The sequence below is a fragment of the Chelonia mydas genome, chromosome 11 (genome assembly GCF_015237465.2).
Source record: "Chelonia mydas isolate rCheMyd1 chromosome 11, rCheMyd1.pri.v2, whole genome shotgun sequence".
NCBI classification, from domain to species: domain Eukaryota; kingdom Metazoa; phylum Chordata; order Testudines; family Cheloniidae; genus Chelonia; species Chelonia mydas.
In genome coordinates, this window is record NC_051251.2 from 74,537,034 (window position 1) to 74,563,992 (window position 26,959).

General features: G+C 46.3%; 1 protein-coding gene across 14 annotated transcripts in view; it reads right to left on the minus strand.

The window, feature by feature from the left end:
- Positions 1-237: 237 nt before the first annotated feature.
- LOC102939970 (zinc finger protein 436) overlaps positions 238-26,959 on the minus strand; it is a 36,912-nt gene continuing 10,190 nt past the window's right edge. For 3 of the 14 annotated variants that reach the window (XM_043525806.1, XM_037912033.2, XM_043525805.1), the window contains 4 exons: positions 16,551-16,664; positions 15,998-16,129; positions 14,080-14,958; positions 4,902-8,899 (listed from right to left, as the gene is read on the minus strand). In XM_043525806.1, the coding sequence (XP_043381741.1) occupies positions 7,929-8,899; positions 14,080-14,958; positions 15,998-16,121 (1,974 nt within the window). In that variant the 5' untranslated portion in view covers positions 16,122-16,129; positions 16,551-16,664 and the 3' untranslated portion in view covers positions 4,902-7,928. The other 11 variants (XM_037912028.2, XM_037912025.2, XM_037912027.2 and 8 more) reach the window with 8 other exon arrangements.

Sequence of the window (26,959 nt, forward strand, 5' to 3'; positions counted from 1 at the left end):
AATGCCACTATATGCATCCACAGTACACCCACATCTTGAATACTGCACTAAGTTCTCCTTGCCCCATCTCAACATAGATATATTAGAAATGGAAAAAGTACAGAGAAGGGCAACAAAAATATTAAAGGTATGAAAGAGTTTCCATATGAAGAGAGATTAAAATGACTGGGACTGTTCAGCTTGGAAAAGTGATGACTAAGGGGGCATATGATAGAGATCTATAAGATCATGAATGGCATGGTGAAAGTGAATAAAGAAGTGTTATTTATCCCTTGACATAATACAAGAACCCAAAGTCACCAATGAAATTAACAGGCAGCAGGTCTAAAACAAACAAAAGGAAGTACAGTAGAACCCTGTTTATCTGACCCTCCATTATCCGACTCCCTGTTTTAACCAAACAATCAGTGCATACAGGTCCAGAAGCAGGTGATTTCTCCTGTGGCTGCTAGATGCTGCTGCAGCCTCACACATTCCCATCCTCCAGATTATCCAAATTTTTGGTTATGCAGTGTGGCCCCGGTCCCAATTAGATTGGATGAACAGGGTTCTGCTGTACTTCCTCACCCAACACACAGCCAACCTGTGGAACTTGTCGCCAGGGGATGTTGTGAAGGCCAAAACTGTAACAGAGTTCAAAAAAGAATTAAATAAATTGATGGAGGATAGGTCCATCAATTGCTATTAGTCAAGAAGGTCAGGGATGCAACCCATGCTCTGGGTGTCTCTAAGCCTCTGACAGCCAGATGCTGGGATTGGACAACAGGGGATGGATCACTTAATGGTTGCCCTGTTCTCTTCATTCCCTTTAAAACATATAACATTGGCCACTGTTGGAAGACAGGATACTGGGCTAGATGGACCATTGCTCTGACCCAGTATGGCCAGTCTTATGTTCTGAAGTTATGTTCTTGACATTGTTTATGCTCACTACCTCTGGGTAAATCACATACCTGATTGCCTCAGAAACCTCTGTCCCCACAGTTAACTTACCAAGACCAAATTGGTTAGCAGTGGACCTGCGGCAGTCAGGAGTACACAGCTTCCAGATGGTTATAGCAACCTGCTTCTGGACCAACTTCCCCACCCACTTGTATGTGTCCTGACACTGCAGAGTCAGGGCAAGCTGCTCACAAAGCTCCAGAAACATCACTTCCTGCATATGAAAGTTCTGGAGCCACTGCTGGTCCTCCCAGGTCTGCACAACAACGTGATCCCACCAGTCTGTGCCTGTCGCCCTTTTCCACAGGTGCTGGACTACACAGGGGGCATCAGCGGCTATACCAAGAGTCATGAGCAGCATCAGCCAGTTGACATGTATCCTCCTCCTGCGACAGGAGCCTTCACCAGCTCAGAATCTGCTACCAGCATCTCCCGGATGTTCTGCCCACTGCATAAAACAGGAGTGAAAATACAAGCAGGGGAAATTCTTCAAATGGGGCCTCACCCAGGTTGCTGGCTCCAGTGGCTGGCAGCTTGCAGACCCAAATCACAGCTTGGCTGGCTGTACTGGCGGGGGAGACAACTTCTGATAAAGTGCTGTGGGAGGGACACTCAAGTGTTTCCATGGGGCACAACGGCTGAAGAGGCTACAGTTGGGAGAGCGCTAGGAAGCCTGGGAGAGGCTGATGTGACCGGGTCTGCGCCGTGCACGGTGGGCACGTGAGCGCTGGGGTGAGACTTGGGTCTTGACAGTCTCAACCCAGGGTCACCGTTCAGTGTGGACTCTCCAGCAGAGGCTTAGACACACTGAGCCTGCAACTCGAGTCCCGCACACCCCGGCTCACATTGCAGTGACTGTTACAGTCTGACAGGGAGACGGTTACACAACTTGTCTCCCTCAGGAACCTTCCTCTTCACAGAAAGTTTATTTTAAAGCTTATCAACATAAATTTCATTTAAAATAGAAATAATTAGAGTCTATATTGGGTGTCCATTCTCATATACACTACTGCTACCCTTTGGAGTGAGGTTTTACTTCAGCACTGCTTAATCCAAAGGGGCTGAATTACATCAAATAACTTTTCAGAATTAGCCACCATTTTCTAAAATACTGATGCAACAAAAACAAAACAAAAAAACAATATAATTTGCAGTATTACAATATAATCAGGTTATCACATAATCAGACTCTTATTCTGTAATGATTAAATTCATGTTTAATTCCATTATCACTGGTAACAACAACATATTCAAAGATTACAAAATTTTATCATATGGGTTCGTTTTCTCTCAATCCTCATTTCCACCAATGAGCCCTGTGTAATGCTCTGTTCTCTACTAACACCGGTGCCTTCCATTTCTCTTAGTTCATTTGTCTCCAGGGGTATGTCTACACTGCAACATAAGACTGTGATTGAGCCCAGGCTCAAGCCTGAGCTCTTTTGATTGTACCCTGCAATTGCGCTAACCCAGGGCTTGGACCCAGGGTCCCAGGACCCTGCAGCGCTGGAGGGCCCAAGCTCAAGTTAAGCTGAGCCCCAAGGCTGAGCCCCATTGCTTTGTAATGTAGATGCAGCCCCACTTGACTGGGATCCCAGGAGTCAGCTAAAAGTATCCCACAATTCCATGGGACAAATTCCTTAGTCCCCTCTACCCCAACAACCTCCAATCCACTCTACTGAAAACAGAAGCGTTCCCCGGTTTGCAAATGGGAGCAGCTCAGGTCAGCATTAACCCATTCTCTTCTGACTACTGATCTGTAAACACGCTATCAGAGACTCTTCAGGGTGTGCAAAGGAGAGCGAACCCATCAAGACTTTGGCAAAGCAAGATCCTTCCCGGTAACATGCAGGGTGGGCGGTAAATTTTCCCAAAGTGCACCACAGGCCTGGAACTAGAGCAGCCACAATTTTTTGGAGGGGGAGGGGAGACACAATGGATGTGGGTACTTTGACTGGAGTCTGTGCACGTCCAAAAGCATGCCGAACCAGTGCTGGCGAGTCCACACCAGAGCCACCAGGATGCCCTTCACTTTGTCCCTCTGGACCTTCAGTAGGACCTAGTGAACCAGGGGTATCGGTGGGAAGGCGTACAGCAGTGTTCTCATCCAAAGGAGCAGGCAAGTGTCAGACAGGGAGACTCTACTACTTTCAGAACCCCAACATGCACTGGGAATGCCACCCTAGATGGTGCCGCAACGGCCAAAATATCCAAGAGGCTGTCCAAGGGCTCAGTGAGTTCCTCTGCCTCTAATCCCACCCTCTTCAAAATATCCTGATGGGCCCTAAAGTCATCTGGAGAGAGTGAGTGAGCAGGCCTGACAACCGCCTCGTCCGGGGACTATGAGGATGATGATAACTCTTGGCGGGGTACAGGTGCCCCTTCCTCCACTGGGGAGGCTTTTCCCTGAGTCGAAGGCTGTACCTTGGTACCCGCATCAGAACCTGAATCCGGTTCCTGTACTGAGGTGGGGGTTGGGGGTGGTTCACTTTCCCGACACGGCTATGGACGATTGCTAGCAGTATGGACCCAGCATCATAGAGAGCCCCCATGGGTTCCAGTATGGCCAATGTAATGGCCACTGAACTTGCGGCAAGACATCCACTGCAGGGCTGGTACTGCAGTCTGGTGCATGGGCCAACCCGGTGCCTCTGGGAATGGGAACCAAGGCCCCCTTCCAACTCCAAGGAGGACTCCTCTCTCGGGGACCAATGCAGTGCCTCTCACTGCCGGCTTAGATGCAGAGCCAAACAGTGCTGGGGGGAAGGTGACCAGTGGCGGGAGTCCGAAGAACAGTGCTGCATCGGACACTGGAGTTGAGTTGGCGGTGAAACACATGGAGACAAAGACGGAGGCATCGGAGATCGGGAATGGGGCGTTGGAGAGTGGCGGTGCAGTGATGTCGAGTGGTGCTTGGAGGAGGGCTGTCGGTGCTGGGGAGATCAGGACCAACACTGGGAGGCCAATGATCCACGTCTTATGGCGGGAGACTGAGAGCATTGAGCTGAGGACAGAGACTGCGGATGCAGTGCTGGAGACTGGGGCCGTGAGGTTGTGGAGTGGTGCCGAGACTCTAGTGAACGGCGAAACCCAAGCAACTACTGGGGCGGCACATGGGAGGCTTCCCCTTGAGAGGTGGAGCCTTCACTGATTCTGCCCGCAGAGGGAGATCCCGTGCAGTGGTCACCACCGGTAGGGCCATCACATCTTTGGCCTTTTGGAAGGCACCATAAGGTGCATGGGACCCCTGTCGCGCCCTGGAGTTGGAGGCGGTTCCCATACTCGGCTAAGAGCCCTGGGAGGGGAGGCTGTTCCTGGCAAGGGCAGGTGGCCTGACACAGGTCCTTTGCCTGTCACCCCTTTCCCTTCATTTTTCGAAACCAGAGATCACCTGTGTTCAGCATGCTGTTTCTTACATGGAGGGCATGTTTCCTACACGGAGCAGCACTGGAGGGAACCTGGTGCCAGTGGGATGCTCTGTAGGAAGGCTGAGGTACTCGGCGCAGAGTCCTACCGGTCTAAGAGCCGCTTCCATCAGGAGGGCTTCGAGACAGATGTCTCTGTCCTTTAGAGTGTGTGCTATAAAGCTCTTACAGATTTTGCACTTCTCTTTAATGTGCTATTCCCCAAGACACTTCAGACAGCTTGTGTGTGAGTCGCTGACCAACATGTGCTTGTGGTAAATGGCGCACGGCTTGAATACCAGGGCATGCCCTGTCCCTGGGACAAAGTCCCTAAGGGGACTACTGACTATTCTAACCTAACTACTAATCTAACTAACTTTATTAAGTGAACTATATACAATTATATACAAACTATAAAAAGTCAGCTTTTGACTTTGGTCATTTGTCTCAAAGTCCCCAAAAAATCTGAGGTACATTCCGTCAAACAAAAGTAATATCCAATTGTGAGACCAAACTGCCTTCAGGACAGAGAAAAAAACCCACAACACAGAGGCGTAGAAGACATTTTCAGTTTTATATAAAATGAAATTTCAGAGCAGGTTATATCTGATAACTTAAAATCAAAACAGATTCTCCCGCTGCATTCTCCTCTGGTCCATTCAAACGTTCTTCACTCTGTGCCACCTCATTATTATTATTGAGTCATGTTATGTACAAAAGATTTAGTATCAGAGGGGTAGCCATGTTAGTCTGTATCCACAAAAACAATGAGGATTCCAGTGGCACCTTGAAGATGAACGGATTTATTTGGGCATAAGCTTTCATGGGTAAAAACCCACTTCTTCAGATGCATGGAGTGAAAATTACAGATACAAGCATAAATATACTGGCACATGAAGAGAAGGGAGTTATCTTACAAGTGGAGAACGAGTGATAACAAGGCCAATTCAATCAGGGTGGATGTGGCCCACTCCCAATAATTGATGAGGAGGTGTCAATACCAAGGGAGGGAAAATTGCTTTTGTAGTGAGCCAGCCACTCCCAGTCCCTATTCAAGTCCAAATTAATGGTGCTAAATTTGCAAATGCATTGTAGTTCTAGGGTTTCTCTTTGAAGTCTGTTTTTGAAGTGTTTTTGTTGTGGGATGGCTACTTTTAAATCTGTTATTGAATGTCCAGGGAAACTGAAATGTTCTCCTACTGGCTGTTGTATGTTACCATTCCTGATGTCTGATTTGTTTCCATTTATTCTTTTATGTAGAAACTGTCCGGTTTGGCCAATGTACATGGCAGAGGGGCATTGCTGCCACGATGGCATATATCACATTAGTAGATGTGCAGGTGAATGATCCCCTGATGGTCTGGCTGATGTGGTTGGGTCCTATGATGGTGTCGCTAGAGTAGATATGGGGACAGAGTAGGCAATGGGGTTTGTTACAGGGTTTGGTTCCTAGGTTAGTGTTTCTATGGTGTGGTGTGTAGTTGCTGGCATAGGCACCGATTCCGTGGGTGCGGGAAAAATTAATGGGTGCTCTGCACTCACCAGTAGCCAAACTCACCACCCCGCCCCAACTCATCTCCTCCGCTTCCTCCCCTGAGCACACTGCATCCCCGCTCTGCCGCCTACCTCCCAGTGCTTGCCACCGCCAAATAGCTGTAGCAAGCTCCGGGAGGAGGGGGAAAGAGTGGGAACGTGGTGCGCTCAGGGGAGGTCGCGAGGAAGAGGAGGGGCTGGGGCGGGGATTTGGGGAAGGAGTCAGAATAGGGGCAGAGAGAGGATGGAGTTGGGGTGGGGACTTTGCGGAAGGGGTTGTAATGGGGGCAGGAGGGGGTGGGGATGGGAGCAGAGTGGGGTCGAGCACCCACTGGCACCAGTAGAAGTTGGCGCTTATGGTTGCTGGTGAGTATTTGCTTCAGGTTGGGGGGCTGTCTGTAAGCGAGGATTGGCCTGCCTCCCAAGGTCTGTGAGAGTGGGGGATTGTTTTCCAGGATAGGTTTTAGATCATTGATGATGTGCTGGAGAGGTTTTAACTGGGGGCTGTACATGATGGGCAGTGGTGTTCTGTTATTTTCCTTGTTGGGCCTGTCCTGTAGTAGGTGACTTCTGGGTAGCCGTCTCACTCTGTCAATCTGTTTCCTCACTTCCCCAGGTGGGTACTGTAGTTTTAAGAATGCTTGATAAAGACCTTGTAGGTGTTTGTCTCTGTCTGAGGGATTGGAGCAAATAGGGTTGTATCTTAGGGCTTGGCTGTAGACAATGGATTGTGTGATGTGTCCTGGATGGAAGCTGAAGGCATGTAGGTAGGAATAGCGGTCAGTAGGTTTCCGGTATAGGGTGGTGTTTATGTGACCATCATTTATTTGCACTGTAGTGCCCAGGAAGTGGATCTCTTGTGTGGACTGGTCCAGGCTGAGGTTTATGGAGAGGTGGAAATTGTTGCAGTCCAGGTGGAATTCTTCAGGGGCCTCTTTCCTGTGGGTCCATAGGATGAAGATGTCATCAGTGTAGCACAAGTAAAGATTTAGCTTCATCACAAGGGGAGAAAGCAGCCAACCTTCCTCTCTGCAACAATCCCAGCTCAACAGGAAAAAGGCCAGAAGCAGCTTTGCCAAGAGATGGAAGCAGAGATGAAAGCACAGAATGATTACTGTGTCTTTGGGATCCATTCAAATTCTCCCTCCAGGATTGAAACTTTCACATCTAGCCCCAGTGAGTCTGATTTACGATCAAAGTGTGATACCTAAGCATAGGGAGCATGCAGAACACGGCATCATGTGACACTTTGGGAGGTGCAGGGGTAGAACGTGGGGAGGATAAACGCTATTGTGATTTACACAGAAACTAATGCTGCTGGGGTGAGAGGGGATTGTGACAGTGATGGGGAAGGAGGGAATCCCTTTGACTCACCCTGTCTCCTTCGGGTGTCACAGAGGCTGAAATGACACGTTTGCTACCCCTACTCTTTTTCTATTTCAATCTATTTTAATTGAGGAAAATGGTAGAAAAAATACTTCTGACCACCACAACCCTGAGCAAGGTGAGAACAACTGGGATTGAGACAATCTGTCCCCAAGGGGAAACATGGTGACTAACAATCACTTTGTAATGGGGAAATGGTATCAGCTAGATTCTTGGGGTTTGTCTAGATTAGGAAAAATGGTGGTGGTGAGCTCAGGTCCAGGGGAAAGCTAACCCCAGCCACTCTACCCAGGTTATGTCTGCACTACAACGTAGTTGTGTTGTTACAAGATCATTAAACTGAGCAGCTACCTCCATGTACAATCCCATTGGAGACATGGCACAGGTAGCTTTTACCTCAGTGTAGCTAGTCATGGTCAACCCCATCTCCCCCACCTGGCATTGATGGATATTTCTGGCAGGCGGGGGACACAGTCCCAGGTGATATCAGACAAAGGAGTTAATAAAGGATGATGGGATTCACCCCAAAGAGGGGGAAGGGGCAAAAGACAGAGGCAGGCAACTCACATGGAGCTGAGAGACCACATTGAAGAAAATGCTGCAAATTACTTGGGAATTATTTTACAAAATCTTTGGCCAGCTCTAGTCAAGAGATTTATGGCATTACTTGCCTGTATGGATTCTCTTATGTCTGATAAAAGCTGACCTCCGTCTAAAACTTTTCCTGCACTCAGGGCATGTGAAGGGTCTCTTTACTGTGTGGATTCTCTGATGTGTGATGAGGGTTTTCCTCTCACTAAATCTTTTCCCACACTCAGCGCATGAGTAGGGTCGTTCTCCTGTGTGGATTCTCTGATGTGATATCAGGTGTGAGCTCTGACTAAAACTTTTATGGCACTCAAAGCATGTGTAGGGTCTCTCTCCAGTGTGGATTCTCTGATGTGCTATCAGGTTTGATCTGTGTTTGAAGCTTTTCCCGCACTCAGGGCATGTGAAGGATCTCTCTCCTGTATGGACTCTCTGATGCGTGATGAGGGTTGAGCTCACACTGAAGCTTTTCCCACACTCAGAACACACGTAGGGTCGCTCTCCTGTGTGGATTCTTTGATGTGTAATGAGCTGTAATCTTCCATTGAGGCTTTTCCCACAATCAGAGCATGTGTAGGGTCGCTCTCCAGTGTGGATTCTCTTATGTATGATAAAGGCTGAGCTCCAACGAAAGCTTTTCCCACACTCAGAGCAAGTGTAGGGTCTCTCTCCAGTGTGGACTCTCCGATGTCTGATAAGATGTGAGCTCACATTGAAGCTTTTACCACACTCAGAACACGAGTAGGGTCGCTCTCCTGTGTGGATTCTCTGATGTATGATAAGGCTTGAGCGCTGACTGAAGCTTTTCCCGCACTCAGAGCATGTGTTGGGTCTCTCTCCCATGTTGATTTTTTGATGGCTAATAAGGTCTGAGCAGCTACTGAAGCTTTTCTCGGGCCCACGCTGACTCTCACAGGTTTTTGCCTCTGCATGACTCAAAGAAACTTTCCCTTTGGATCTTCCTACTAACTTCCCATGTGGCTCTACTTGCTCTGCATCTTCCTTCTTGTGAGTCGTCTCCTTGTTCTCACTCACCATCCCATCACCTGGAAGGACAGAGAGAGAATCCAGACATAGGTCACTCCCTGTGCCGGGGAGAAAGGAAACCTCAGAGAGTGGAACGGAAAGAAGTGAGAACAAACCAAAGTAAGTGTGGGAGAGAGCAAACAAAATAGGATTTGATTTCCACCCTTTATCCCTGCCCTCCCAAATCCCTTCCCCAGAGGACAGAGAGGTGGGCAGTAAATTTTCCCACAGTGCACAACAGTCCTAGAACCAGAGTAGCCATATTTTTTATATTTTGGGGGATGGGGGGGCACTAGAGATTCTGGGTGTGGTTATTTCGACTTGGGTCTCAGCACTGCTGTGTGGATGCCAGAGTCCTAGGTTCCAGCACAGGTTAGAAAAGTCTTAACACAGGCTTAGAATACAATACAGACACCCAAGACCAGGGTTTCTTCACATGGGTCTTCTGACTCAATTCCCACTAAACCTGAGATTATATTGCAGTGTAGACATACTCAATGTCTTCTGCTGTAAGCGTTGGAGGAAGGGGTTCTCACACTTCATCAAAAGATTTGCATCATGAGAAAACCACCTGTATTCTATTTTCTCATTTTCTAATCTGCCAGAGTAGCAGGAGGTGGAGAAGTGATGCAAATGCATAAGACACAAGAGCAAGCTAAAAGACAAAAGCATAGAATCAGGACTCAACATTCCTGTATCCTGCAGTTTGAACCTGGAGCCTGACACATTCATTCCTTCACTGACCACCATCACGTGCGCAGCATGGAAGTGCTCCTTGTCCAAAGAGGCCATCAGATTGGAATCCATGGGGAAGTAATGTCCTCTGAAGGCTTCAACTATTTCTCTCTTTGCTTCATGAAACTTTGGACCCAAATGGCAAAGGACAATTGCTCCCAATTTAACCATGGTATTCTTTGGCACCAGAATGAATTCCCCTGAATTAAGGAGCAGTGCTCTAAAAATAAATAGTTTATCTGGGCCATAGGTCATCATAGTTTCCGTCTCTGAGGTGAAAGTCAACGACTGAATACCTGCTATTTCTACCTGAGTTCTTGTCTAATCCTTGGCCTTGGTTGGGGTAACTTGACACTTCTCTGTGGTAGGATCCTTACCAACTCGCACCAAATGTCAATAGTGATAGTGAGGAATAGCTTCCCCCAAACTGCCCAGTTTGTTTATAAGATCTGGTGGCACAGTTCTAAGATAGGGACTAGATCCAGGCCTTGACCAGAATCCCTGTAACCCACCATAGGTGGGGTATTTTTTAAAAACGGGTATAATTCTGAAGCTGTCTCACATTCAACAATGACTTCATTGTATATATATTTGTTGCAGGTACAAGGGGCAAGCTCCTCAAAAATGTCACTTCCATTTTCTCCATCTCTACAGAGATAAGGATTGTGTTTCCCAAATAACAGGCAGTGTGCACCTGATTCGGAAGGAAATGTCTTCAGCGGTAACCTCCTGTAGGGCCTGTACAACAATTGCTTTGGGATCCAAATATATTGGCCTTTTGCCAAGTTCCAAGTCACTAACTGGGGAATACACCTCCCAGATCATCTGAAACTATACTGCCATATGGCCAAGTGAGAAACAGTGTGTTGACCAGACTAAATTAAAACCCCAAATGCTTCATAACACTAGCTGACAGAACTGGACCAGAGGGATCCAACTATTGAGCAAATTGAGTCAGTATACTCTTCAGCTAAACTAAACACAAGTGGAAAAATACTGGTTGTGAAATCACGGTGGTGCTGTTGCAATGACAGCTACCATGTAAGAATGGAATTTTACTGAAACCTAAGTTCTACCATGGAACTATTATTCTGGAATGTAACTTGCTTATCTAAGTTTCCACAATCAGAACTATTATTCAGGGATGTAAATTGTTTTACTACAAACTACCAGTTTGTCTGGATAAGATATACTGGGATATCAGTTCTTATAAGTGAAAGGTTAAAAGTGTGATAACTGATAAAAATATAAATGTATTATTGTAGCAAGTGTAAGTGAAATAGTGGTATTTATAATCAAAATAAGAAAAAGTCAACAGTGCATATATAAAGTATATTATATTTGAAGTCCTGTGTATTCATGTTAACTTCTCTGAAACTGTATGGTAGGCAGATGCTGCGACCTTTGTAAGAACATCTGCTTTGTATCTGAGCTGCAGAATGTAAGCTTAACAAAAATTAAGATACAAGAAGCTTGTAAAATACACTTAAATACAACAGCTTCTAGGTGTTGTGCCTAATATATATGAAATTAGGTGAGAGAAAGTCTGTAAATTCTATAGTTAGCCTATATTAATAGTATATACAGTATGAAAATTATATATAATATCATATATGTTTCCTGAACTGCCCTCATGTTAACATCTTCGAAAATGCTTTTTCACTTACATTAAACAAAGAGCTGAAATATTCTAATTAAGGGCTAGGCACAAACATAGCATAGATAACCTAGGCCTGGAATGTTCAAAACAAAATTCTAGTCTTGTATATACGCCTCACTGTTTTTCTTCAATGAGTGGGGTCTGCATAACTGTCAAAATGTGAAGTATACGCCATGTTGAAACCTACAACATATCCACCACATAGAAGGCGTAGCAATTACTGTCTAGAAAAACATATCACAGAAAATAGAGAAGAAAAATATATTAGATAAAATAATATGGGGAAAATTGGAAACTCCCTCTCCCCATTAGGTATAAATATAGGAGGGATAAGCACAGAATCTCTGAGGAGGTGGACTGCTGCAACTCCTGTCTTCCATACTGATTTGTAACATATCTACTCTTCCCTTCTCTATTATGCTGTATTAATCTTTGTAATAATCATTTACTTATCACTTGATTAAGCCGAGTTATTGGACAACTCTTGCTTTTAATTTATATTGCATGCAAAACAAGTGTGATCATGTCCAATTACTTCAGTTAGTTAGAATCATAGAATATCAGGGTTGGAAGGGACCTCAGGAGATCATCTAGTCCAACCCCCTGCTCAAAGCAGGACCGATCCCCGACTAAATCATCCCAGCCAGGGCTTTGTCAAGCCTGACCTTAAAAACTTCTAGGGAAGGAGATTCCACCACCTCCCTAGGTAACGCATTCCAGTGTTTCACCATCCTCCTAGTGAAAAAGTTTTCCTAATATCCAACCTAAATCTCCCCCACTGCAACTTGAGACCATTACTCCTTGTTCTGTCATCTGCTACCACTGAGAACAGTCTAGATCCATCCTCTTTGGAACCCCCTTTCAGGTAGTTGAGCTATCAAATCCTCCCTCATTCTTCTCTTCTGAAGACTAAACATCCCCAGTTCCCTCAGCCTCCCCTCATAAGTCATGTGTTCCAGTCCCCTAACCAAGTTTGTTGCCCTCCGCTGGACTCTTTCCAATTTTTCCACATCCTTCTTGTAGTGTGGGGCCCAAAACTGGACACAGTGCTCCAGATGAGGCCTCACCAATGTCGAATAGAGGGGAACGATCACGTCCCTCGATCTGCTGGCAATGCCCCTACTTATACATCCCAAAATGCCATTGGCTTTCTTGGCAACCAGGGCACACTGTTGACTCATATCCAACTTCTCGTCCACTGTAACCCCTAGGTCCTTTTCTGCAGTTCCACAATTTTGGTATGCCGTTGTTCACTGTTACAGAGCAGAATTTTTTAAATGGTTCTGTTTCCTTGGGAGCATGCCCAATAGCTTGGAGTATTCTTTCCAGATGGCTGAACTGCACTCAAACTTCCTCCATATCATGATGGAGGGGTGGGGAAAAGTCACATATAAAATAAGATATTACCGTTTTAGTAAACGGTCATTTGTCTCAAAGTCCCCAATAAATCTGAGGTACATTCTGTCAAACAAAAGTAATATCCAATTATGAGACCAAACTACCTTCAGGACAGAGAGAAAAACCCAGAACACAGAGGGGTAGAAGACACTTCCAGTTTCACATACAATGAAATTCCAGAGCAGCATATATCTGATAACTCAAAATCAGAACAGGTTCTCCCGGAAATTCCGTTCTTCGCTGATCCATTCAAACCCTCTGATCCATTCAAACTTGCTTCACTCTGTGCCACCTCATTATTATTGAGTCATGTTACTTACAAAGATTTAGCTTCATCACAAGGAGGAAAAGCAGCCAACCTTCCCATCTGCAAACAATCCCAGCTCAGCAGGAAAAAGACCAGAAGCAGCTTTGCCAAGAGATGGAAGCAGAGATGAAAGCACAGAATGATTACTCTGAGTTTGGGATCCATTCAAATCCCTCCTCCAGGTCTGTGACTCTTTCATCTTTAGCCCCAGTGAGTCTGATTTAGGATCAAAGTGTGACATCTCAGCACAGAGAGCGCTCAGAACATGGCATCACGTGACATATTTGGAGGTCCAGGGATAGAACATGGGGAGGATAAAGGCTATTGTGGCTTACTCAGAAGCTAATGCTGCTGGGGCAAGGGGGGATTGTGACAGTGACGGGAAAGGAGGGAATCCCTTTGATTCACCCCATCTCCTTCAGGTGTGACAGAGGCTGAAATGACACATTTTCCCTACCTTCCTCCTGCTCTTTATTCTATTTCAATCTATTTTAAAAGAGGAAAATGGGGGGGGGGGGAAGGGAAGGGATTATTCTGTCCACCACAACCCTGAGCAAGGCGAGAACAACTGGGATTCAGACAATCTGTCCCCCAAGGGAAACTCAATGACTAACAATCACTTTGAAATGGGGGAATGGTATCAATGTGATGCTTAGGGTTTGTCTAGATTAGGAAAAATGATGGAGGTGAGCTCAGGTCAACGGGAAAGCTAACTCCTTGTCTGCAATGCAATGTAGTTGTGTTGTTACAAGAAGATCACTAAGACAAGCAGCTACCTCCATGTACAATCCCAGTGGAGACAAGGCCGTTTTTACATCAGTGTAGCTAGTCAAGGTCAATCCATCTCCCCCACCTGGTGCTGATGGATATTTCTGGCAGGAGAAGGACACACTCCCAAGAGATATAAGAGAAAGAAGTTGATAAAGGATGAGGGGAATCACCCCAAAGAAGGGGAAGGGGCAAAAGACAAAGGCAGGCAACTCACGTGGAGCTGAGAGACCACACTGAAGAAAATGGTGCAAACTAGGTGGGAATTCGCTAATGTATTTTACAAAAAATATTTGGCGAGCCCTAGTCAAGACATTTATGGCATTACTCGCCTGCATGGATTCTCTTATGTCGGATAAAACTTGAGCTCCAACAAAAGCTTTTCCTGCACTCAAGGCATCTGTAGGGTCTCTCTCCAGTGTGGACTCTCTGATGTCTGACGAGGTATGCACTGACTTTGAAGCTTTTCCCACACTCAGGGCATCTGTAGGATCCCTCTCCTGTGTGGATTCTCTGATGTGTGATAAGGTGTGAACGCTTGATGAAGCTTTTCCCACACGCAGAGCACTTGTAAGATGTCTCTCCCGTGTGGACTCTCCGATGTCTGATGAAGTATGAGCTGTCTTTGTAACTTTTCCCGCAGTCAGGGCATGTCAAGGATCCCCCTCCTGTGTGGATTTGCTGATGTCTGATGAGATGTGAAGTCACACTGAAGCTTTTCCCGCAGTCAGAACACTTGTAGGGTCGCTCGCCTGTGTGGATTCTCTGATGCCTGATAAGGTGTGAGCTCTCACTGAAGCTTTTCCCGCACTCAAAACACTTGTAGGGTCGCTCTCCTGTGTGGATTCTCTCATGTATGATAAGGTTTGAGCTTCGATTGAAGCTTTTCCCACACTCAGAGCATGTGTAAGGTCGCTCTCCTGTGTGGATTCTCTGATGTGTAATAAGGTCTGAGCGCCGAGTGAAGGGTTTTCCACACTCAGAGCACGAGTAGGGTCTCTCTCCCGTGTTGATTCTTTCATGTGTAATAAGGTCTGAGCCACTACTGAAGGTTTTCTCTGGCCTTTGCTGACTCTCACAGGCTTTAGCCTCTGCACAACTCCAAGAAATTTTCCCTTTGGATCTTCCTGCTAATGTCCCATGTGGTTCTACTTGCTCAGCATCGTCCTGCTGGGGACTCTTCTCCTTGTTCTCACTCACCATCCCATTGCCTGGAAGGATAGAGAGAGAATCCACACATAGGTCACTCCCTGTGCTGGGGATAAAGAAAACCTCAGGGAAAGGAATGGAAAAAGGTGGGAACTACCCAAAATAAGTGCTCGAGAGATAAAAGAAACCAGGATTTGACTTCCACCTTTTACCGCCCATCCTCAAATCTCTTCCCCAGAAGACAGAGAAGTGGGCAGTACATTTTCCCATGGTTCACCACAGTTTTAGAGCTAGAGAGGCCACATTTTGGCAGGGGAAACTAGGGACTCTGGAATGTGGTTACTTTGACTCAGGTCAGGGCACTGCTGTGTGGACGCCAGAGCCCTAGGTTCCAGTACAGGTTAAAAAACTCTTAACATAGGGTTAAAATACAATGTAAACACTCAGGCCAATGGTTTCTTCAAGATCGCTAAGCTGAGCAGCTAACTCCATGTACAATCCCAGTGCAGACAAGGCACAGGTACTTTTTACCTCACTGTAGGGTCAACCCCATTTCCCCAACATGGCACTGATAGTATTTCTGGCAGGAGGACACAATCTCCAGACAAAGCATTGTGAAAGAAGGGTGAGGAGCAAAAGACAGAGGCAGGCAACTCCTGTGGACCTAAGAGACCACACTGAAGAAAATGGTGCAAATTACTTGGGAATTAGCTAAGGTCTTATTTTTAAAAATCTTTGGCCAGCCCTAGTCAAGACAATTATGGCATTACTTGCCTGTGTGGGTTCTCTTGTGTCTCATAAAAGTTGAGTCCTGTCTAAAACTTTTCCCGCACTCAGGGCACGTGAAGGATCTCTCTCCTGTGTGGATTCTCTGATGTGTGATAAGGTGTGAGCGCCGATTGAAGCTTTTCTCACACTCAGAACATGTGTATGGTTGTTCTCCTGTGTGAACTCTCCGATGTCTGCTGAGGTTTGAGCTGTGGTTGAAACTTTTCTCACAATAAGAGCATGTGTAGGGTCTCTCTCCCGTGTTGATTTTATTATGTCTAATAAGGTCCGAGAAGCTACTGAAGCTTTTCTCTGGCCTATGCTGACTCTTACAGGCTTTTGCCTCTCCACAGCTCCCAGAAACTTTCTCTCTGGACATTCCTTCTAATGTCCCACGTGGTTCCAGTTGCTCAGCATCCTCCTGCTGTGGATTCTGCTCCTCGTTCTCACTCACCATCTGATCACCTGGAAGGAGAGAGAGAGAATCTAGGCATGGGTCACTCCCTCTGCTGGGGAGAAAGGAAACCCCAGAGACGAATGGGAAAAGGTGGGCCCAAACCAACATAAGTGCCGGAGACATCAAACAAAACAGGATTTGATTTGCACCCCTGCTCCAACCTTCCCTTCCGAAAGCCTTCACCTGAGAACAGAGAGACGGGGTCATTTCTGGGTCCACATCCCATTCAGGGGGAAGGAAGATTGGGGTGGGGGCTACACCCAAGTGTCAGTCAGGAAAGGTGGGAAGCCAGGAGTGACATCTGCCATGAGGATGCCACACCTGCTAGAAACAATTCTGAATTTGGAGAGCTCACAAGATCTTTGTAGGGAATCCCAAATGTTTCCTTCATTCATGTAAAGTTTCTGAGTTGTTTAGCTGACTCCTTACCAGTCTGGGCACCTTTCTGGAGCTCTCTTTCCTCAGAGCCCTGGATATCTGGGACCCACGGCTCTTCCCCATTTTCCAGCCGGGAGATCACATCAGGTTTGGAAACTAGAAACCCTGCGTAAGAGAACAAAAACAAGAGAGATCAGCAGAATTTCTGGGATACTTGTCACAAAGAACTTTCCAAGATTTTACCCTCAGCTCATTTTTGAGCATCCCGAAGCCATCTTCCTGGGCTCCAAACAGCAGGACAGTTATTATTATTAGAATCAGAGAATCATAGACTATTAGGGTTGGAAGAGACCTCAGGAGGTAATTTAGTCCAATCCCCTGCTCAAAGCAGGACCAACACCAACTAAATCATCCCAGCCAGGGCTTTGTCAAGACGGCCCTTAAAAACCTCTAAGGATGGAGATTTCACCACCTCCCCAGGTAACCCATTCCAGTGTTTCACCACCCTCCTAGTGAAAATTTTTTCCTAATATCTAATCTAAACCTCCCTCACTGCAACTTGAGACCATTACTCCTTGTTCTGTCATCAGCTCCCACTGAGAACAGTCTAGATCCATCCTCTTTGGAACCCCCCTTCAGGTAATTGAAGGCTGTTATCAACCCCCCCCTCACTCTTCTCTTCTGCAGACTAAATAAGCACAGTTCCCTCAGCCTCTCCTCGTAAGTCATGTGCCCCAGCCCCCTAATCATTTTCGTTGCCCTCTGCTGGACTCCCTCCAGTTTGTCCACATCCCTTCTGTACTGGGGGGACCAAAACTGGACGCAATACTCCTGGTGTGGCCTCATCAGTGCCGAATAGAGGGGAATAATCACTTCCCTAGATCTGCTGGCAATGCTCCTACTAATACAGCCCAATATGCCACTGGCCTTCTTGGCAACAAGGGCACACTGCTGACTCATATTCAGCTTCTCATCCACTGTAGTCCCCAGGTCCTTTTCTGCAGAACTGCTGCTTAGCCACTCGGTCTGCAGCCTTTAGCGGTGCATGGGATTCTTCCTTCCTAAGTGAAGAACTCTGCACTTGTCCTTGCTGAACCTCATCAGATTTCTTTTGGCCCAATCCTCTAATTTGTCTAGGTCACTTTGGACCCTGTCCCTACCCTCCAGTGTATCTACCTCTCCCCCCAGTTTAGTGTCATCTGCGAACTTGAGGAGAGTGCAATTAATCCCATCAACCAGATCATTAATAAAGATGTTGAACAAAACTGGCCCCAGGACCGACTTCTGGGGCACTACGCTTGATACCGGCTGCCAACTAGACATCATGCCGTTCATCACTACTCATTGAGCCCGACAATCTAGCCAGCTTTCTATCGCCTTATAGTCCATTCATCCAATCCACACTTTTTTAACTTGCTGGCAAGAACACTGTGGGAGACCGTGTCAAAACTTTGCTAAAGTCAAGATATATCACATCCACCGCTTTCCCCATATCCACAGTGCCAGTTATCTCATCATAGAAGGCAATCAGGTTGGTCAGCCAACTCGCCCTTGGTGAATTTATGCTGACTGTTCCTGATCACCTTCCTCTCCTCCAAGTGCTTCAAAATGGATTCCTTGAGGACCTGCTCCATGATTTTGCTGGGGACTGAAGTGAGGCTGACTGGTCTGTAGTTCTCTTTTTTCCCTTTTTTAAATATGGGCACTATATTTGCCTTTTTCCGATCGTCTGGGACCTCCCCCGATTGCCACAAATTTTCAAAGATAATAGCCAATGGCTCTGCAATCACATCCGCCAACTCCCTCAGCACCCTGGATGCATTAGATCTGGACCCATGGACTTGTGCACGTCCAGCTTTTCTAAATAGTCCTTAACCTGTTCTTTCACCACTGAGGACTGCTCACCTCCTCCCCATGCTGTGTTGCCCAGTGCAGCAGCCTGGGAGCTGCCTTTGTCTGTGAAAACCAAGGCAAAAAAAGCCTTGACTACTTCAGCTTTTTCCACATCATCTGTCACTATGTTGCCTCCCCCATTCAGTAAGGATCCCACACTTTCCCTGACCGCCTTCTTTTTGCTAACATACCTGTAGAAACCCTTCTTGTTACCCTTCACATCCCTTGCTAGCTGCAACTCCAATTGTGCCTTGGCCTTCCTGATTACACCCCTGCATGCTCTAGCAATATTTTTATACTCCTATCTGTCCAAATTTCCACTTCTTGTAAGCTTCCTTTTTGAGTTTAAGCTCACCAAAGATTTCACTGTTAAAAGCTGATCGCCAGCCATATTTTCTATTCTTTCTGCACTTAGGGATAGTTTGTTCCTGCACCCTCAATAAGGCTTCTTTAAAATACAGCCAGCTCTCCTGGACTCCTTTCCCCCTCATATTAGCCTCCCAGGGGATCCTGCCCATCAGTTCCCTCAGGGAGTCTAAGTCTGCTTTTCTGAAGTCCAGGGTCCGTATTTTGCTACTCTCCTTTCTTTCTTTTCTCAGGATCCTGAACTCAACCATCTCATGGTCACTGCTGCCTAGGTTGCCACCCACTTCTACTTCCCCCACCAATTCTTCCCTGTTTGTGAGCAGCAGGTCAAGAGGAGCAGAGCCCCTAGTCGGTTTCTCCAGCACATGTACCAGGGAGTTGTCCCCAACACTCTCCAAAAACTTCCTGGATTGTCTGTACATTGCTGTATTGCTCTCCCAGCAGATGTCAGGGTGATTGAAGTCCCCAATTAGAACCAAGGCCTGTTATCTGGAGACTTCAGTTAGTTCTGCGAAGAAAGCCTCGGCTACTTCATCCTTCTGATCTGGTGGTCTATAGCAAACACCCACCACGACATCACCCCTGTTGCTCTCACCTCTAAACTTAACCCATGTTTATTACAGTAGTGCCTAAGGGCCAATAAAAAATGGGGCCCCATTGTTCTCGGCATTGTATAAACACAGAGTAGTAGATTGTCCATGCCTGAGGAACTTACAGTCCAAATGGACAAGACACACACCAGGTGGGGGAAGGGTTAGAATACATGAGCAGAGTGAACGATGTAATGGCAGACAGACAAGATAAACACAGGCATAACTTGACACCGGGGTTAAAGGACACTACGGGGTACAGGCAGCCCTGCCCCCAGGCCTATGGAGCATGCTTCGGCTCGAGGAGCAGGTTAGAAGATGCTTATAAGCCCAGGGAAATGGGGGAGAGGGAACAGGCTAAGGGAAAACAGGTCCTTCTCCTGAAAAGCCACTTGGAAGGTTGGACCTGGGATGGAACAGCGACAGTGGTGTGGCCCCTAGGCCGTGCCTTCTCCAAATCCCGCCCCCCCATTTCTCACAACCAACAGACCCCACAGGGCTGTGCTCTTTTGAACTCAGGGGGAGCTTGAGTGGGAGATGAGACACTGACCAGAGACCTCCGCAGAGGCCGTTGCCATGGTGGAGAACTATGTGATGTCCTTTGGGTCCAAAGCTGAAGCACCAAAAGCCAGTCTAGTGTACATCCAGGGCCGCAAGTATCACTGGGCCCAGAACTCACTGAGGCTCTCCAGGAGGACATGGACGAATCCTAGTAGACAAGGATGCAAAGACCAACAGAGGAGCCTGGAAGCCCACCCTCAGCTAGCCAGGAGACATTGGCGTCAAGCAGAACAGCCTTATTTGAAGGGGCCATCCCACTCAGGAGAATTAACGGCAAAACCTGGGGGTTGCTTGCATGTGAGCAGCCAGGCCATTTCAGATGGGACTGCCCATTCAGGGACTATAATTATGGGCCGGCCTGGAGAGCGGATAACTGGTCTCAGAAAAGGGGCCCAGGGAAATGGAGTAAAAGTACAAGACAGACTCTGGCTGCAGCCAGACTTTAGTCAGTGAGCGATTGGTGGAGTCGGAAGGAGAATCTAGAGGCATGATCTACTGCCAGTGTATCCATGGGACATACAACCCTGTTTGATGAGACCAACTCACTGTGCAAGACCACGCTGAGACAGTGCAGGCCAGAGTGGCCAAAGACCAGGCCCATCTGGTCATACTTGGCATGAATGGAAGTTTTTCAAGGACGATGTCCAGGGAAGGCATGGAGCATCTGCAGAGGGGCTAAAGCCCAGACTGGAAGAACCAGGAGGACAGGAGATGGCCATGGTGGCTACGAGGAGGTGCCACGAGGCGATGGCTCCATTGGAAGCCAAAGATCTAGGAGAGAGAAAGCATGCTGACGGATAAATGACTTTTCACCTGAACTTAACTGGAGGAGTGAGGGCCTGCTACCATCTCTCAACCTGGACCTGCTGTCTAGCAAATAAACATTGTGGAAGAGCAAAGGAGAGACCCAATCCTGAGTCAGGTTTACGAACATCTCACCCATGTAGATGACAAAGTGTTAGACCCACAGCAGATGAAATAGTGGCCCTATTTCTGATAGGGGAGGTCAGAATGCAGCTTTGGTACCCTGGAATTTCCAATGGGGAGGTGCTTCAATTGGCCTATGCAGTGCTGTGCCGGGGCTTTTGGGGACAGAGAAGACACTCAACAGAGTGACCATGGAGTTCTACTGGCCAGGCATCCACCCCAGAGGTACGGGACTATTGTGCCTCCTGCCCCAGATGCCAGTGGGTGAGCCAGAAAAAGATCTTAAAGGCCCCCCCTGGTACTACTCCCCAGTGCAGGGGTCCCTCTGACTGGCAGGGGCTGGGATTGGGGGACAGGGGAAGGATCACTGGATGATTGCTCTGTTGTGTCCATTACCAGTGGGAGCCGCGATCGGCCGAACCTGCGGACGCGGCAGGTAAACAAACTGGCCTGGCCCACCAGGGGCTTTCCCTGCACAAGTGGCATCCAAAGTTTGGGAAACACTGCTCTAGACTATTTATAAATATGTTGAACAGCACTAGTCCAGTACAGATTCCTGCAGGACCCCGCTATTTACCTCTTTCCACTATGAAAACTGACCATTTATTCCTACCCTTTGTTTCCTATCTTTTAACCAGTTACTAATCCATGAGAGGATCTTCCCTCTTATCCCATGACTTCTTAGTTTGCTTAAGAGCCTTTGGTGAGGAATTTTGTCAAAGCCTTTCTGAAAGTCCAAGTACACTATATCCACTGGATCACCCTTGTCAACATTTGTTGACTCCTCAAATAATTCTAATGGATTGGTAAGGTACGATTTCCCTTTACAAAAGTCATTTTGACTCTTCCCCAACAATTAATCACAGTTAACTCATCCGATTAATTCAAAAAAATTAATCGTGATTAAAAAAGTTAATTGTGATTAATCACAGTTTTAATCACACTGTTAAACAACAGAATACCAATTTAAATTTATTAATTTTTTTGGATGTTTTTCTATATTTTCAAATATATTGATTTCAGTTACAACACAGAATACAAAGCGTACAGTGCTCACTTTATATTATTATTTTTTATTACAAAACGAGAGCCAACATAATCCAGAAACTAGCAGGTACAACCTGGGTGCATCAGCATCAGTGTTGCGAACATCTACAATAGCACTTGTATATTCGGTAGCTAAATATTGTGCACCGGTATGGAGCAGATGCAGCCACACACGACTTAGTAGCTGGTATTGCAAGGTATTTATGTGCCAGATATACTAAACATTCATTTGCCCCTTCATGCTTTGGCCAGCATTCCAGAGGACATACTTCCATGCTGATCATGCTCGTTACAAAAATTATGAGTCAATTAAATTTGTGACTGAACTCCTTGGGGAAGAATTGTATGTCTCCTGCTCTGTTTACCCACATTCTGCCATATATTTCATGTTATAGCAGTCTCAGATGACCAAGCACATGTTGTCATTTTAAGAACACTTTCACTGCAGATTTGACAAAATGCTAAGAAGATACCAATGTGAGCTTTCTAAAGACAGATAGATCACTTGACTCAAGGTTTAAGAATCTGAAGTGCCTTCCAAAATCTGAGAGGGACGAAGTGTTGAGCATGCTTTCAGAAGTCTTAAAAGAGCAACTCTCTGATATGGAAACTACAGAACCCGAACCACCAAAAAAGAAAAACAACCTTCTGCTGGTGGCATCTGACTCAGATCATGAAAATGAACATGTGTCGGTCCGCTCTGCTTTGGATCATTATCAGGCAGAATGGATGTATGTCCTCTGGAATGGTGGTTGAAGCATGAAGGGGCATATGAATCTTTAGCGCATCTGGCACGTAAATATCTTGCGACGCCAGCTACAACAATACCATGCGAATGCCTGTTTTCACTTTCAGGTGACATTGTAAACAAGAAGCAGGCAGCATTATCTCCCGCAAATGTAAACAAACTTGTTTGTCTGAGTGATTGGCTGAACAAGAAGTAGGACTGAGTGGACTTCTAGGTTCTAAAGTTTTACATTGTTTTATTTTTGAATGCAGGTTTTGTTTTTGGTTTTTTTTACATAATTCTACATTTGTATGTTCCACTTTCATGATAAAGAGATTGCACTACAGTACCTGTAATGGGGGATTGGAAGAATACTATTTCTTTTGTTTGTTTACAATGCAAACATTTGTAATAAAAAATAAATATAAGGTGAGCAGTGTACACTTTGTATTCTGTGGTCCCATCCAGGGATTGCCATACCAGTGTGGATAGCCTTAAGGATATGGAGATTGTGCTGTAATGCGTCTCCCAGTTGTAGGTAACTGAATCTGGGGAGAGTATTGAGAGGAAAACATCTAGTCATCATATTCTTCTTCCTCGTCCTCATCCTCCCACACTTCATTGGAGGGGCTTGAAGTGGTAGGGGATTACTGAAGGTAGGGTGCTATAGATCTCGGTGATAGACCAGTGCCGAGAAGAGGTGAGTCAGGAGCATGGGACACCCTTAATTCCTCTGCCTGTAAAAACTGCGGTGGAGCTGACTGACCAGGAGTCGGTACTGGTGTAGCTGGTGGAGGCAGAGTCTGCTGGGGCATCTGCTGGCGACTGAAGGGTGTCCCAGGGGCGCAAGCTGGCTCCGCAGAGTAGGAGTCCCTGAGGGAGGCGCTGCAAGGGAGGCTGGAGACCTCAGGAGGCTCGGTGCCGAGAGCGGCGGCTGTAAAAGCAGCGCCGCAAGATCAAAGAATGGTGCCACAGCCGCTGCTTGTACTGCCAGCACTGTAGCAGCTCTCGGCACCGACCTGACAGAGGTGGCCGAAGGAGAGCTGAAAGAGGCAGGCAACTGGAAGCCCTGAGCCTTGGCGCTGTCTAGTGGGGCAGCCAACTCACGGTCGGAGCCTGAGGTGTCTGCCGCGTGGAAGGTGCTGAGCTGCGGAGTGGCAGTTACCGGAAACAGGAGAGCCGGTTTTAACTTGTTCCCTGAGGAACGGCTCCTGAGGGGAGAGGAAGCTGGCCATTTTTTTGCTTTTGTTTTGCCTCTGGGGGGTGTCACAGAGGTTTGCTGGCCAGGCTCAGACGCAGGTCTGAGGGAGTTTTCCAGGAGCAGCATTTTAAGTCTGAGCTCCCTGTCCTTGCAGGTCCGCACTTTCAATTTGTTGCAGTGGATGCATTTTTGGGGTACATGAGACTCCCCCAACCAGTTGTTTTTTGTTTTTCTTTTTTGATGGTTCGGGTTCTGTAGTTTCCATGTCAGTTGCTCTTTTAAGACTTCTGTTTAGCATATCTGGCATGTAAATACGTTGCAATGCCGGCTACAAAAGTGCCAAGCCAATGGCTGTTCTTACTTTCTGGTGACATTGTAAATAAGCAGAGGGCAGCATTATCTCCTGTAAATGTAAACAAACTTGTTTGTCTCTTAGTGATTGGCTGAAAAAGAAGTAGGACTGAGCGGACTTGTAGGCGCTAAAGTTTTACATTGTTCTGTTTTTGAGTGCAGTTATGTAACAAAAAAAAAATTTACATTTATAAGTTGCATTTTCACAACAAATATTGCACTACAGTACTTGTATGAGGTGAATTGAAAGATACTATTTATTTTGTTTATCATTTTTACAGTGAAAATATTTATAATCAGAAATATACATTTTGATTTCAGTTACAACATACAATATATATGAAAATGTGGAAAAACATCCAAAATATTTTATAAATTTCAATTAGTATTCTATTGTTTGACAGTGCAATTAAAACTGCGATTAATTTTTTGTCGTGATTAATATTTTTTGAGTTAATCACATGAGTTAACTGTGATTAATCGACAGCTCTAAAAATCATTTCATTTTTCCTAGCCAGGCCTTGAAGTATGTCATTATCCTCAACTCTTGGGTACAACTGAAAATCCTTCTGCCTCTTTTTTTCTTTTTTTTTTTGTTAGTCCAAAATTTTGCCATTCCTCTTTTTTGTATTTTTCTGTACTAGGCTTTCTTAAAACGTTTTTAGCTAATTTATGTGCCATTTAATTCCCTCTTATCCCGATATGCTGTGGGATCCAACCTAACGCTACATGTATCCCCAACTCTACTCCGTTATTGGAAATATGATTTCATCAATGAAATTATTTTACATACAGAGACACATACAGATTTTTTTATCACCATAAATCCTGAGACTGAGTTAGAAAAAATGACTCTCTCTGTCGGGCACACATCCCAGATCCAGCTGAACGCTCGTATTATTGCTGCTAGTTTGGCCGTCATGACAGCCGCAAAACCAGATATTCTTTCAGATACACTAATTCCAAAGTCTGGTGTACAATATTTTGCCCCTACTACTTCTGTTTTTTCTTGTTTGGACCCATCTGTACATATTTCACAAAACTGACTCATTTTCATCTATATATTGGTACACTTCATAATACCGCTTGTTGCTTTTCCCCCCTTCAGTTTATAAAATAAGTCTAAATCCACATTTGAACATGTGACTTTCCATCCATAACCAATTTTCCAAAGACTAACAGTTTTGACTGCGTTTAGCTTTTCCTTTCAACTTGTGCACCTACATTTTAACTCGAACAGCATGTGGAGGTCTAACAAGTTGTGCGATAGTTCATCTATTGAATTCCCAGCCATCCTCACATTTACTGGGTACTTTCATCATTGCAGCCAAGGCTGGTGGAAGCCAGAGAGGGCTGTAGACAGGCTGCTGGGATCAGAGCTGATGGCCCGGGGCTGTCTAGTACACACACACTCAGGGTGTGGCCTGCATGCTGGTAGGCTGATTCTCAGCAGCCCAGGTTGGGAGCTACAGCAGGAAAGCATTGTGAGGCACCCAGAGTTGCAGGGCTAGTGGTGACACGACCCCCCCACTGGCGTGCATTGCCGCCAAACCCGATGACAGCCGCTGACTTCCTAATATTTTGTCTTTTCACTTGCTTTTCCTTCTCTCATCGCTGCTCAGTTCCAATGGCGCCCTATACATCACCCCCTTCGCTCCAGGATCCGACTTTCGTAGTTAGCAACTTATTTTAACTTTCCCTAGCACTGCAGTTTTTAGCAGTTCATCAACTTGCTCTTTGTTCTTACATTCAGCTACAGTTCGTCTTGCAACCCGGTCAGCTCCTTTCACAGGGTTAACGTCACCTACTCTCATTGCTTTGGCGAGGGATCTTACTTACAACAGTTCAGGTTAGTTCCTTCCTCCACTTTGGTTTTTCACTAGTATCATCATCTGAGTCTGCTTCTATTTTATTTTTCTTTTCTACTTAAATCCATTTCCCCTCCCTACTATGCTTTCCTTCACTTACCGAAGTGACTACATTTTAGGGTCAGAAAATATTCCATCTCCGCCCCTGCCTGCTTCTCTCCTCTCCGCCAAGACCCGCCCTCCACCTAGCTCCCCCTCCTCTGGCCAGCAGGCAATCAGTTAATCACCCCCCAGGTGCAGCACATAACTAATTAGGTTCTCTCCTTTGTCTTATAGGTGATGGGGAGGAAACCCCATCACATATACTCCCACCTTCAAAAACCTTGCTCCAACCCCCACTGAGGTCTACAAGCTGTGCCTCCATCGGATCATGTGCTTCATTGCTTCCACATCCCCCTTCAGCTGGCGCACCTCCTGGAGCAATTGATCCTTCTCCTGGAGCACCCCCAGCAAGTCTCCTCTGTGTCTCTCAGCTGCAAATCGCACTCTTTGCATGGTCTCATCTGTTTCTTGGGTCTCAGCTACATGTGTTACCAAGACTGCAGAGCCAGCTTTCCCCAGGGCCTCTGTATTCACCTGACTTCAGGCTGCTTCCTCGCAGTGGTAACAATTCTGTCCCCCAGTTTCTCCCCATCTCTGACCAAGCAGGTCTTTTGGGTGGGTGTATGCTCTACTGCCATGAGAGTTGGGTTCCCTTTGCCTGTAACTACTGCTTTTGAGCTGTGGGTTACCCACACTCTTTCCTGTTCACTCATTCCACCCTCAGGGTGGCCATCTAGGATCTCTTTGTAGGGCCCATCCATTCTCCACCCACCAAAGTCATACGTGGTGGGCAGAGGTTGTCCCATAATTTCACTTCAACGCACAGGTACACACACTGGGGCGGAGGATTTTAAAAGGACAATTTTTTTTTCCCTTTTGGCTGCTTG